The sequence below is a fragment of the Haliotis asinina genome, chromosome 3 (assembly GCF_037392515.1).
Source record: "Haliotis asinina isolate JCU_RB_2024 chromosome 3, JCU_Hal_asi_v2, whole genome shotgun sequence".
Lineage (NCBI taxonomy): Eukaryota > Metazoa > Mollusca > Gastropoda > Lepetellida > Haliotidae > Haliotis > Haliotis asinina.
In genome coordinates, this window is record NC_090282.1 from 19,270,075 (window position 1) to 19,285,297 (window position 15,223).

Sequence of the window (15,223 nt, forward strand, 5' to 3'; positions counted from 1 at the left end):
CAGTTTATGTGATGATATCCTGGAACTATCAGATAAGTAGTCTTGATTTTTTTTTAAAAAAAATGAAAATGTGTAATTTATAACTATATGTGAAACTGAAGTTTTATATTTATATAATTTCCTTTAAGGTCACATGCGATAAAAAATCAAACATAATCAAAACACAATTATCACTTTTTCATGACATATAATATGCATTGCTGCTTGTTAAAAACCAACCCCCCCACCCCAGAAAAAAACAAAAACAAAAAAAAACACACCCAAATTATAAGCGTGCAGACGCGATTCAAAAGTGCAGTATTTTGTACTTGGGCTTACTTCCCTCGAAACGAAGTCCTCGGGAGACCGAACCCAGTCATAGCGGGCGGGTGTGCACTCAAGTGTAACGACGGCTTCCGATTGGCTTGTTCATTTGCTGATACGCTGAGGATTCATTGTGTGTATAGAAAGATCATCTGTTTGTTGGGCATTTTAGAAGTATGGCGAGTCACAAGAAAGTGAGATTCCTTATGGATAACAACTTCTTTTACTGTACTTGATGTGTCGTTTCAGTATGGATTCATATACCGCTGTCAAACACAATCATATACACTAGAAGAAATTGTTATCCATAAAGAATGTATATAGAGATGTTGGGCTTTGTAAATACATGTTCTCTGAAGTTGCGTTCGATTCAATAAAAATAATCTCAGTAGAGATGGTAAACTACTACATGGCTGGAAACTGTCATTCGTCCGAGTACGAGGCAGGACTTGAAACTGACAAGAGTTCGCACCAGTTTCCGTCAGATCCAGTCATCCGAGAAAAATGCACGTAGTTTGTTTGCAACCCACAGATATAGAAACATGTCATGTGTACAAGTATCTCACCTGTCTAATTACATAATGTGGCAGAGACAAGACTCGGTTGCACAAATCATACTTCTATTTATTTTGTTTATGGCTTATAGCCTGATAGGTGTAAATTTTAAATTGCATGTGGTCAATAATTGAAGGTGTGTATTGCATATTGTCTTTAGCAGACAGGCAGGCCGACATACAGGTGTCAATAACCAGACATTGAGCTTTCTCTGTGACAGAGACTGCTTACCACAATCAGCCTTTTTAATGTAACGAGTAGATTATTTACTTGTTTGTGTACACAACCAAGCTTAGACTACTGCTCACAATCCACAATCCGCGAACCTATTCACTGCGCATGCGTTATGGGCACAGCGCAGCACAGCTGTTGAAACCACTTTTCCCCCAGCGCTGGGGGAAATTTAGTGAATCGTTTGAACTCAGATTTCGCGGACTTTTCTTCATCGCGTTTTTTAAAAACTTTATTGGTTGAACTGGCATTTTTGATGATTGGTTTCGGTAGGTATATACCGAAAGTATCATAATCTGCAAAGTTGTGTTTTATGTTGCACCTTTGTTGTGAACTTTAATTCTTATTACTGCCTGCATATAAAAGTTACTTTTGGATACATTGTTTTGCAGGAAGACGCATGCACGTTCTGACGTATCGCGAAAATCATTGAACATGTACTTTGTAAATAACCTGCTCGTCTGTAACCTGCGGTAGACATAAACCATGTTGTGTGATTGATATACAAAATAAATATTTTATGTTAGAGAAGAGAATTAGAACATAATGATAGCTGTTGAACGAACTGTGGCGGAAGATGGACGATGAAGCCCTCAGCTGGTACAGAAACGACAGCGGTCTTGTCATCGCGAATCCATATGCCGATTCAAACAACCTCCTCAATCACCTTCATACTCGTCGTATGCAGAAGAAGCTGACAAACAGCTCCCGTTGTGTGGTCTTAGTCCAGAGAGAAACCAACAAACTCCAGACCAGAGAGTATAGCAAACAAACCCATGCCATACTCATGCCCTTCACCGCTCACCTCCACAAAGAGGCACACTAGACATCCAGGTTCGATAATCCAAGAGCATCTGCCTTAAGACATACCACCTAAGAGTTGACCTATATCTACTTCTTTCACTTGCCGCCCTTCAGCTCCAGCCGTCATCAACCTGTCGTTCCCAGGTACGACCGGTCATGTTATCAACTGAGAAAAAAACCCAAAGTTGTGTTCCAGGGAGGGCAAACCAAGATCGGAGCAGTATTCTGAAGAGGACAGACCAAGATCAAGGCAGTGTTCTGGATATGACAGACCAAGATCGAAGCAGCGTTAAAGAGAAGATCGGAGCCACAGGGGCTGTTGTATTGCTGGAAATAATACGTCCTGGGTCCAACAAGCGTACCCTTATATCCATATACATATAAAGAAGGAAGGGGATGTAACGCGTCCAAAGGTTTCAAACACCCCACTTTCGATTTTGGGCGAATTCTGGGTGAATAATTGTGGAATACATAACCGCCATTCATACTGAAATAAAGACACGTCGTTCTACAACCTCTCAAATGAAATAGGTTATTCTTTTACCTGCAATACAAACCAAGATCCAGAACGTTCTCAAAGCCATGTTGGGGCACTTCAAGGCCTCTGTCAGTAGAGAATATCAAACCTGACAACAGAAAAGAGACTCTTACGACAAGTATGGGTTGCTGAAGATCAATTCTAACCCGGATCTTCATGGGTCAATAAGTGAGACAGCGTTGTCATTGACAGGATGATGATTTATTGATCTGTTGTACATTTCTTGTGTCCTCTTTATCTCGCTTCCATCACGACCCCCAATGCCTGCAATAGAAAATGTAAGGTTAACAACTTTCACTAGCATAAATGCCACAATACAAACAAAACCGAACAAATAAATTAAAATATATTAAAATTTAAAATGAAAATTACGAAGCACACAAGACAACAAAACAAAAAAACACCAACCTAAAAATGATTACATACTGCAACGAGTTAAATTTGATAAGATAGGGGTTGACCAAGAGTAAGCAACATATTGCAACATCAATGGTTCATTTGTTACTCTACTGAAATATTAAACGCCACCTCAGCGACTTTCGGCTGTAGTCATTATTGTGATTTGATACTTCTTGATTAGTTATTTATGGTTGAGTGTCAATTTTCAGTCAATATAGATCTTTCAGAACTCGTCTTGGTGAGTAAGCGAATTTAATTTTACGCCACTTTTATATGGCAGCAATATCATGGTGGTGGACACAAACCCATATTGACCTTCACCGCTCACCCTCCACAAAGATGCAAATAGACACCTACGTGACTGAACATCTGCTCTCCGACCAGAGTGAGTTAGTACTGTTTTATGCCGCTTTTAACACTAGTCCAGCAAAAGTATCGTGGGGACACCAAAGCTTTGTTTCACACATGGTGTCCATATGGGAATCGAACCCGGGTGAAGTGCGAACGCTGTAGCCACTAGGCTACCCCACCGCCCCTCCCCTTGGTGAGGGCATTTTACTACAGCATAGTGTGTGTGTGTGTGTGTGCGTGCGTGCGTGCGTGCGTGCGTGTGTGCGTGTGTTAGACTTGCTTAATACCTTGATTGATGGGTGTATTTCCTTACAAAAAGTGAATGCTCAAAGCACTACATTGATAATGCGCATCTTGGCAGTTCAAGCTCCTTGGGGAATATACCGTCTTCTCGATTCATTTCAGATACAACCAATCTTATTGAATGTCTGTGTAACTGAATTAGAAAGATGAGGGAAAGGGGAAACCTAAGACATCTTCACAGATTTAATGTTTATCAATCAGTTTTACTGAAGAAGGACATGTGATATAATTGACACACCACTGTGTGACCAAAGCCCAGTGATGATTTGTTTCAAGGGTACTGAAATGACAAATTTCTTATTACAATGTAGTTAAAAACTCATGATCCTTTACATGTTATCGAATTTCGACAGCATTCCACACGAGCCATACTGTAGAATTCTGCGGACTGATTAAACTGAGATGCAGTTAAGACGTCCCAATGAGGCGTCAGAATTATATCGAAGGAAAGGGGAAACGGTGTAAATCAGAAATTTTCCAACTGCAGAATGAAATAATCATAAAGAAATGTTGCATATTGGACTCAAGTCTTTTACCTATTGTGTGTTTTTTTGTATGTGCATCAAGGCAATTTGTTTTCATTCATATTTACGATATATTTTATTGTAATAACACGAAGCGCAGGGGGAAGACTCTCAAAGTATATGGACCTTTAGCCGAATGTTGAAATATTTAGACTAACCCATAGATAAAAAGCTGCAACCGCTGATCCCGTGGCCTTGACCTCTTCGATCGTGAACTTAACGAGCGCGTCCTTGACCTCATTGCTTACTTCCTTGCTTAGGGCGTCCAGGCTGAAGCGGCTTATCCTGCTGATAAGACTATTATGTCCCTTGATCCGAAGCAGGTGTCGAACATCAGACCATCTCTGCGGGAAAAAAAAGTTTGTTACAGCCGAGGGCAGTTTCCTGCGATAGCCTTGTCCAGCCCCTAGTGAACGAAACGGAGGATACCTTAATGCCTCGGGAGACATACCTGCATTGGCAGTTCCTCTCCCAGTAGAAGGTAGGTCGACCTTAAGACCACAAAGCAGATGCTATTAGGACGCTCACAGTTTGCCACATCGACCACAGTCTGTGATGTCAGCGTTTGCATGACCATATTATATTGCTTCACACGTAACTGTCGACTCAGGAAGTCTCGGGCTGATTGCACTACCGGGGAGGAATCCAGGCTTTCACTGACTACAGACTGACTGCATTCAGCGATCGTCTTCATTAAGTTGTCCAGATCGTTGACAGACCTTCTTTTCTTGATTTCTGTGAAATAGGGACATTGGAAGGTACAGGATATCGGTAGTATGTTATAGCCAAATCTGTTACTTTGAAGATGCATGTCAAGACTATTGTCATTCCTTAATGATATCAATACTGCAGTCCACGAACTTCAAAAGAACGTGATGGGTAACGAGTGCAGTATTTTTCCTGTCGTCGATCGCTTATGATTTATACCAGGTATATACCCGAACAAATTGGACAACTATCAAGTACTACCTTTCGTCTGACATACTAGCAGGTGCAAATAGTTGGTAACGCACATCAGTACAAATCCGGACTCTGTGCAATACGGTTTTCTCTACAATCCAGACTACTCTCCGAGTCCCGGGAAAAATGTTGTTAATTTATCATTAAACCTTGCTTTATAAAACCAGACTCTCTTAATCACGGTTTACGGACTAAAATAACAATCCCAACAATCAATTTGCTCTGAGAACAATGCTTTTTGATCGGAACTTAGCTGACTAAAATAACAGTCCGCTGCATAAACATCTCCGTTACTACTGTTTGGGTCCTAATCACGGCCAACACAGGCCGCAACACTGTTGGTAGTTACCGTCTTGGATGTAAAATGGAAGTGTGGTCATAAACATATTACTGACCCCTAATGTTATAGCCTGTGTTATTTATTTTATATCATAGCAATCACTGTCAGAGCTGAGAATAGCTGTTTACTCAAAATGTTAATCTTAATCCCTGCATATACGATAATGCTTAACAAAAAAGAAATAAAAAGTCGTCTTCCGTTGTTTGTTCATGCGATGTTCTGTTCTTTGTTCTTGTTCTGAAAAAAGGTTTCACCAAAGTGTAAGCCGACTAGTGTCTACGGTAACTGGCCAAACATGCCTGTTCTTCGCCATCTGGACAGCCAGAATCCACTTTATCTAAATTGTGAAATGAGAGCAAATCTTTATTAAACTGAGTACTAATATCGATATGTTAAAGAAACTGAAAGCTTATTTTGCAGTTAAGATCATTCGCATGAATAGAATATTTCTTCCGCCTTGTTCCGAATACAATGACAGTGCCATGACAGTGATACGTGATCCTCTCAGACTATTTGTTATGTCACAAAACAACTCTCCCAACAACTGATATATACCTTCCTCGTATAACAAAGTAAGTGCGGCCATTTCCGGCTTGAGACTGATATTCAGGTGGCCGTGATTTTGTAGTCCACGGAGAGCGATTTCCAATTCTTTCCTGTCACTGTTGTTCATAGCACTAGAGAGATGGTCCAGTGCATGCTCTTCTTCTTGTGACGCCCAAACTGCCAAAACAATCGACAGGAATTCTATTGAACGCTAATACTGATTTGAATTGAATTTCTATTGAATGTTAACGCACGTGGGTGGTTGTCAATTGAACAGGAATTGATAGTATTTTTTAGCTTGCTTAACCAATACGACAACATTACGATGGTCACACTTGTTCAACAGCCTGATTTTTACAAATCATCATACGTATGATAATCTTCGACATGTGATATTGCTGGGATATTGCGAGAGTGTACATGTCCAACTCACTCACTCCCTCACTCAGTAACTGAGGATCATGTTGTTGTTTCATACATACTCTCTCTTTTTTGAGAGAGTGGATGAGTGGGTTTCTGAGAGTGAGTGACGTTAATCATCAAAACAGAATCAAACGTGCCTGAAAACGCTCCACGACACCACGTCAGAAAGACACCCAATCAGTAAACTCGCTGACAACCCGATCTTGTTTGTGTATACTCTCGGGTGATCCCAAAATGAATGGCTATTTAATATTTGCACGTACCCTGGCTGTTGTTGTTAAGACAGATTGTCATATCCTCAGCTATGTTGACACTGGACGAGTTTGTGTCACAGTCGGACTTGTCGAGGGCTTTTCGTAGATGTTCTAGATCTTCCCGGTTTACCAGATCCAGAACACATTTCCCGTCCTGCGTGAACGCAAGACAATGTTAAACATGCATGGTAATATAACCGATAGCAAACTTTGCTAATCTAGATGAACACCCAGTGGGCATAGTGGTTAAAGCGTTCGCTCGTCATGAATAACCTAAGTTCGAATCTCGAAAGATGAGCTTCACACATGACGAGCGAACGCTTAAATAACCATTATGCTACTCCTTCGCTCCTAGTATTATTAGAAGTCACACACACCCTAATAATCATATAGGTAGAACTAGAAACAACTACAACCCATTTCAAATACAATTAGTCATATCTAAAGTGAATAAGTAACCCCAGTTCTCTTTAAGAATTAAGTACCAGTGCAGACTGTGAATAATCAAGCCTCGACAAATGAGTGGTTGACAGCATCAACTATCCACACCTAAGAGTCTTGAAGAATACTAAGTGAGGACACTGATAGTGTCTTCCTTGTGATGTGATGTTACTACAGCAACACTTACCTCAACTTATCACACACTTAAATGTCGTTTTCTGATTGTCTGAGCGCTCTTTCATTATTTTCAGTGCACCACGCGTACAACAAGTAACATTTCTATGCGCCCCTCTGGGAATGCCGAACTAATTTGGTACTTCTTGGTAGTAATTCCTTATCTCGAATAACATTGAATCACCGAGTCATGTATGATGTACGGAATATTTTGCGAATGCAAACTGATGGAAAGGAGATAATGTTAAATCTGTTTTTCTCATCGTCTGCAAACTCTAGTGATGGCTACCAACAGATTTCTAACCGTGCAAAATCAACATTGAGGTGTTCGGTAAGACAAATACCTTGTTTACTGGTCCCTCGGGGCCCATGGGATGATGTACCCTCGATTTTTGTTTATGTTCCCTGAACATGGATCGATGTACCCTCGATGTTTGTTTCTCTTTTTGTTTGTTTCTGAACATACATAGATGGTACATCAATCCATGTTCAGGGAACATAAACAAACATCGAGGGCACATCAACTCATGGGCCCGGAGGGACCATTGAACAACTTTTATTACCGGCACAAGGCTCTACTTACCTCGTTTTCTGTCTCATACGTTTCCGGATGCTCTGTGAGGAGAAAATTCAGAACGTTGACAAGGGTGTAATTAGTGTGGGGCATTTTCACGAACACTTGAAGAGCGAACTCATCATCATCTATTTCATCTTCAGGAACACTCACGTGGAAAACGACACGATTTTTCTCAACCATTTTTTTCACGCATGCTCTGAGGTCGCCTTCCGGTAATGCGTGATGACGTAGAACCGCTTCTACATCCATCGGATGAGTATGGTGGAAATCAAAGATATCAGACCTCGTTGGACATATTGGCACAATACCGTCCCGATGTGACACACACCGAAGTCCACAACCAACAGAACGTTGTCCAGGACCGAAACCAATAGAGGAACGAATCGGAAATGGATTATTGATCACGTTTCTTTGAAAGCAGTCTAGACGAAACTCTACAAGTGGATGCAGCATATGCGTCAGTCCTCCATATATGACAAGTTTGTACACGCCCATCACAGGCAAGCGGACGTATATGTTGATGTGGTCGTGTTTGGCGTCCTTGCAAACGTACATTTCCAGTTTCGAGTTGTTGACGACTCTCCCACTAAGGTTCTGCTTCACGAACAAAATATAACTGACGTTTGCATCTGTTCCGAATTTGTGATCAAACTTGATGTGACACAACCCCGTTTTAGAAGTCAATGAACATGTATTTTTACTAGAAAGAATTAATCCTGACGAGAAATAACCACTGTGGAAATGTGGTGCATCATAGAAGTCCTCCAATGTCCAAGTCTTCTGAAGAAGCTGCCATTCAGCTTTCTCCGGCAAACAGAAATACACGAATTCTTCTGGATCTGGGAGGAAGAAAAATTCATCAAAAACGTTGTCATCGTTATTGTTGATGGTTTCATGGTTGTCCAGTTCTTGAAGTTCCTGACTGGTCGTCTTCCTGCTGTAGATCCCCCTGTAGGCCCTGGATGGGTGAACGGTACGCCATATTCCATCCACAAAGACTGCCGCCCAGTTTGAGGACATACGAGCAGGAATTTCTTCTCCTGCCTCGTAGTCCTCACTCTTACATCGTCCACGTATCATTACACAGGGGATGTCTGCGGCTCTAAATGAAACACAAAGATAAATGTTTCATTCATAACCTCACTCACGATTCGTAGCTCCTTCTCAGGATTTAGCTATGGAAACCATGCGTTTGGCCTACAATATATATAATTACCAACATGAATACTATTTCTATACATTGGACAATGACCTACCACATGCATGAATGAACTCCCCATATATCTTTGTAAAGTACTGTGACTTACCATAGGATTGATTATACATGCGCCCTAAGTCTTCGAATACGGTGATGAGTGCGTAGAGGTTCTCCATGGTATATGGCATTGATTCAGAAGCTTCAGTAGCTAGTGAAGGTGACGACTTAAGTAATTTTGTCTGTTACTCATTATTAGCTATAAGAGCGTGATACCAGTCGATTTATCCAGGCCTGTAATGACACCGTACTTTTACACAAATTAACACACACGAGTGACTGAAGCGTTTCTTCACATGAGTTGTCCCTGACTTTCGCAAATAGTCAATAACAACGACCTAATTTTCTGCGTTGCAGTCTCATCGTAACTGATGAGTGAGTGAGTTTGGTTTTCCGCCGCGTTTAGGAATATCCCTACTCTGTGGCGGTGGTCTGTAGTCATCGAGTCTAGACCTGATAATCAACTGATCAGCAGCATGAGCATCGATGTACGTAATTGAGGTGTGATGACACGAGTCAACCCAGTTGGCGAGTCTGACCACCCGATCCCGTTAGTCGCCTCAAACAATAAACATGGGTTACTGAAGATCAATTCTAACCCGGATGAGGTGACTTTGTGGAAATATAAATTTTGAGAGTAATTGTTTGATCAACTCACATGGCTGTGTCAACAGGCAAAATGTGGTGAGTATAGATACATGTACATATTATCATTAAATGTTCAGGACGTTTTGGTAAAAATTATGAAAAATAAATATACGCAATCTTGAGTTTGAAAATATAATTTGTGAAATGTCAGTAAGATGTAAACAAGAAGTAGATATCCCAGTTGTGTCCCACTTCATGTGGATCTGTTTGTTCATGCATATGATTGAGATTTTCTGCTAGAATTGGCAATGCCCATCCTTGTCAAAATAATTTGGATTAGGATCTTGTCTCTTTTATTTATCAACAACTATTGACTAGAATGTGGAGTTTCGGCAGAGAGGCACGTACCTGCACAGCAATGTGAAGAATTCAGTATAGGTGCCCAGGTCTTTCTTGATCAGCTTCATGTAACCCCTGGGGGTCATGGGGTCGACAACTCCAGGATAGGTTCTCTGGTAGATCTGCTGGCTGCCCAACCAAGCGAAGATGGCTCGCACCTTATCCAAGTCTGAGACAAGACCGCGTGTCAGAGAAGTGTTCAACTGACCATAGGTTGTGTCGTCACTCACAATTATCTGCAGAATACATGGATCGTACATGTACGTGATTCAGATATATGGGACCCAACTGGTACTGGCTACTTGAAGATAGTGTCATTCAGAAAGGACCCCTAGCCCTATTGTATTGCAAATGGAGCATGTATTGCAAGTGGAGTGTGTATTCTACCTGTTGTCTGGGGACAGGTTGGTGATAAACCCTAGCGCCTGGTCGCGATAAAGGCTCGGCGTCATTCGCCTTCTAGATTAAGAGTCAGGAGCCAATTTTCGGTGTCCACAGCTGTGATATTTAATAGTTTAATAGTTTAATAGGTGATAATTTAATAGTTAATAGTTTAATAGGTGATAATTTAATAGTTAATAGTTTAATAGGTGATAATTTAATAGTTAATAGTTTAATAGGTGATAATTTAATAGTTAATAGCGGCGGTATATCTAACGTATTCACTCATTCACCTGAAATATGACAAACTAATCTAGCAGATTGTTGAATTGGTGTTAACGATTGTATGACTACTTCCAGAGGAAGATGATTTCTCGCACAGGTTTGTATATACGTGTTGTGGAGCGTTTCATTATTTTCTGTATCTCCTTCCGTGTTGCCGCTTCTTAATTGTCCGTCTAAATATCCTGACTATCTCTACTTATCTCAAATACAGGTGAGAAAAGGAATAACACACGATCGATTTTGCGAGGATGATTTCATTGCATCCCTCAGGTCACGAATGAGAGAATAAGCCGATCAGTTTATTCCCCACTGACTCGTCATTATGACCCCGGGTACACATATACTTACCGATTTTGACCTGGCATCTATGGTCAAGAAACTTTCGAACTTGACTAAGTCGCACTTCTTCAAGCTGGAAGGCTTTGGAGGTGGGTAACCCTTCAGAGACCGAGGAACCAATATCTGCACACAAAAAAATCTTTAAACAGCTGAAGCCAAACACTTAACGCAGACAACAAACATTCGAAAATAACAAGGTGCATACAGATTATAATCTTTCGTAATCAAGGGCAACAGACAGTCCGAATTTCCCGTGGCATACTTTTAAATACAAATCAATGTTATTTGACGATACATTAAGAACTTATAAGTGTTGAAATATCAACTCTGTAATGAAACATTCCTTTAAATGCGCATTGTGGTTAAGCTTTCCATTCCCCGTGTCGGTACAGCTTTATTAAAGAACAATTTCTGGTGTCCCTCGCAGTGATTATGCTAAATACTGTCGATACTGCTAAAATCGGTGTAAAACCTTGTTCACTCTCTTTATCTTAAATGACCATTTGTGTGCTAATATCGGAAAATATTTATGACAAAATCAAAAATAAAAAAACAGGCGAAATCAAATCAGTGATTGTGATACAGTGTTTGAGTGAGTTAAATTGTCATTGAGTATGTCTGTCAGCCATACCGTAACAACTAAAAACAAATAGGATTGTTTTAAATATATAATGTATACATGTCGTTATAAAATCCATTCAACAAAGAACTAAAATTACTAGACTTTCACGCTGGTGTTTACCATATATATACCATCGAGGAAATCATATTATATATATATATAAACGTACTACAGGTCACCAACAGCTGGAAGTAGTGTCCCCGAGGCCTGCGTTCAGGACTTGTCAATATCAGTACATTCCATTACGAACAAGTTATCGCCCTTTGCTGATACTACAGTATGCGGTTTCATGTGAAGCTGGTAGTATCCAGACCAATCGTGTTATCTTATAATGGGGGGATTTCGCGTGATCGTTAATACGGTATTAAAACCAGTCGCCACCATTCACAGTAAGGATTGGCAAGTTTTTGTACGTCTAAGCGGCAAAATACTGCGGACTCCAACCAGCTTCCGCATGCAATTCAGTACTCCGGGGTCTGATATTTTATAGGTGAATCATGCTGCCAGCTCTGATCTGTTTTACGGACATAAACAGTTCGTTTGTATATGACCGTATTAGATGTATATGTGATATAACAGAAAACATCGGTATAATTGATTATACGCATCAAAGTTTGTTTTACTCTTTGCAATTTTAATAGTATTTTTTCGGATTGATGAATAATTTTGTGCTAACATCGATTTCACATTTTAGTTTAATCGAATGATTAAGGAAAGAGGTCGCCTTTATCTAAATTCTAATCTTTTATTCAAATTCTAATATCTAATATTCTACACATAGGTATATGATTGTACCAACGCAGATACATTTGTGCAGCTGGAGTTCATCGCTCAGAGGAATCTGTTTCCTTTGTTCAGGTGATGCTGTGGAGTTGGTGTATGTATAACATGGTCCTCATGGGACCATGTCCTCGTGTACGCCTCAAAGATTGATGTCCAGGTGACCCATATACTGCAGTATGTAAACCTTACACCAATACTGTTCTTACTGACAGCAGGAATAATAGCCAAGTCCTGACTACTGTAAGGTGTATGTATAAGTAAATACAAACAGTATGTGATGTCTGAGCCCGGGGAGTGTTCTCTGTCGCTGGTTCTTCATAAATATTTTTATATTATTGGCTGTGTAATGGTTGTTTTGTATTATTCACAATAAATTGCGAGTGCGTGATGAACATTCTGTATGTTATTGACAAAATGAAATTGACCGAAGGAACTTGTTTAAAAACAAGCCTTTGATCGGAGTTGATAGATGAAGACTACGTGTCGAACCGTATGCATGAAATCATACATGGAATCTATTTCAGTGCTAATCACACTTTATTCCAAGTTATATTCCGACGCACATCCACCGTGTGTATGCATGTGAGCATGTTTTACTGTTATTATACCTCAATAGGTTAATGTTATAGTCAAGTGTTCAGTGGGCATGAAGTAGCTGTAAATATTTTTATAAACAATTTCGCAGTTTTCAGTGTCATCTTAACTGAACCTGCTGTGACAGAGAGTGTTACACCTTGACAACTTTATTGCAACAGATGCTAATGTCATCATCAAGCAAATGATGCACAGGTATTATGCACAAACGGAATATATACATGAAGAATCACAAAATATGAGGTTTGGGTATAACCTGATTATGATACTGAGAGTTGTTCTCATGATAGCTTACATGGAGCCAAATAGACAAGGTAGGTAAAAAGGTTTCTGTTGGTTGACCACTCAACACTCAGCCCTTTCCCAACTTTGCACGCCTGGCACCTACTGACATTTCCACATTAACACCTATATAGATAACAATACTATGTGAATATTGTCCGAGCGCAGGTACACAGAGTGTACTCCATTAAACCATGGCATGCTTTGTCATAAATGCATGATGCGGTCGCTATAGCTGTAACAGTGAGGATCTAAAACAAGTTTCCATCATGTTCATGGCATAATATTTAGTTGTCGCAAATGGATTCGAATCCGTTCTTCTGCATGATAAGCCATGATAAGATTTAACCGCTTGGCCAGCAAACTATCCCCTGATGTTTACAAAGATGATTTGAGTCGGAAACTGTACGCTGGTGTAGCGTTCACGGACCATTCAAGATTCTTTCCCTTTTCAGTGACGTGCATGTTAGTGTGTTTGACTGCACGATGTATTCCGGATTTGTGGTGTTGCGATACAAGGCCACAGTTTAACACTGACAACTGACTCAGTCACACAATGCTCACGAAAAACCGACAAATACTTTTTTCTCCGTTATCCCGACTTAAACGGCAACAAAAACAACTAACAATGTTTTGGTATGTATGACCTGCTAGGGTATCGCATCACAGACACACTGCTCTCAGGGTAGACGTTCTATCCACTAACTCACGGATGTTACAAATATCCACCAGGAAGAAAGACGGACAGCACTTAGTAAACAGAACAGTGCCTCCTTTCACAAAACATTAGGGTGATCGTAAGTCACTAAGGTAAAGTGTTGGGTTAAAGAATGGGAGTGAAGATTATCCTTGGTAAAGGTTGCTTCTCCTCCTTGGTTGAAGGAACCACAGAACTCCCGGTGTAGACGATTAACAATAAAAAGAGAAACACAGGACCAAGGAAAGTGAATCATTTATCAAATCTTCTTCTTATCTTACAAGTAATTCATCCGTAGCCTCGTGGTTTCAAGGGTCTGATTTCGAAAAAAGGAACTGAAAAAACACAGAGCCTGTGCCTGATGTCCATGTTGTTACACTATTATGACGTTGCCAAAAGTAGCGTAAATAATTCACACTGACAGAATTTACATGAGTTGTTCAGCAACAAGAACGGGTTAAGTCAATGTCCATATTTAACCTGTCAAGGTCCCATGATCCAAAATGGTATTAAACCCTATTAGTAACTAATATGTCACTCACCGGGATTATTGGAGGGAAGTCAGGATCTGGTTTGCTGGCACCGAAGCCCATGTCGTTCAAGGCAGATTGAAACACATACACTGATGAAAACAAAGGCACTGCGCCGCTCTTATATCAATCAGTGTATATTAATTAATCCAGTGTATAAAACGGACACGGAACAACATGTCTCCTTGTCTGGAGCCAACGATGGACTGATGCTCACACGTCGATACTGGAACATATCCAAGTTGTTAATACTGTACAACACGCTAAGTCACTTCTGTTTTCACCGATTACTTGTAACGCTGACACTGTGAATTTTCCTCAGCGTGATATCTCTTACACTTCCTTATAAAACAGTTCGAGCACTCAGGTTATTAAGTCCCATACTGGCAAATAGTTAGTTTTCTTGGTAATGGTATTTGAGCTAATTATGAAGTTTAGCTTTAGCTCTTATACGTGGTCATTGACTCGAGGACTGGGATCATGAACACACGCAAGTAGCTTATTGTTAGTGATAATCTGATTTACGGTGGGTCATGCCATCAACTGTTGCCCGTGAGTTGTATTTAAATATATATAACCAAATACGCTGAGATGATCACTCTCTTCTCACTTGTGTAATACTAATAAAAGTACAACTTGTTGTATAACTCCAGACGACCAAAAATGACGGTTATCCGTCATGTTGTGCTTTATTTATTACCTGAGGAAGCACGGGATGCCCAACTGGAACTGGAATCCGTTGAGC

General features: G+C 40.3%; 1 protein-coding gene across 1 annotated transcript; it reads right to left on the reverse strand.

Moving 5' to 3' along the window:
- Nucleotides 1-2,650: 2,650 nt before the first annotated feature.
- LOC137276625 (lim and transglutaminase domain protein ltd-1-like) lies at nt 2,651-14,738 on the reverse strand. The gene is made up of 9 exons (XM_067808234.1): nt 14,491-14,738; nt 10,980-11,093; nt 9,975-10,201; nt 7,721-8,825; nt 6,541-6,685; nt 5,864-6,031; nt 4,460-4,743; nt 4,167-4,352; nt 2,651-2,695 (listed from the first exon to the last, which is right to left on the reverse strand). The coding sequence occupies exons 1-9, from the start codon at nt 14,539-14,541 to the stop codon at nt 2,666-2,668; spliced, it is 2,310 nt and encodes a 769-aa protein (XP_067664335.1). The 5' UTR covers nt 14,542-14,738; the 3' UTR covers nt 2,651-2,665.
- Between the last annotated feature and the right edge of the window lie 485 nt (nt 14,739-15,223).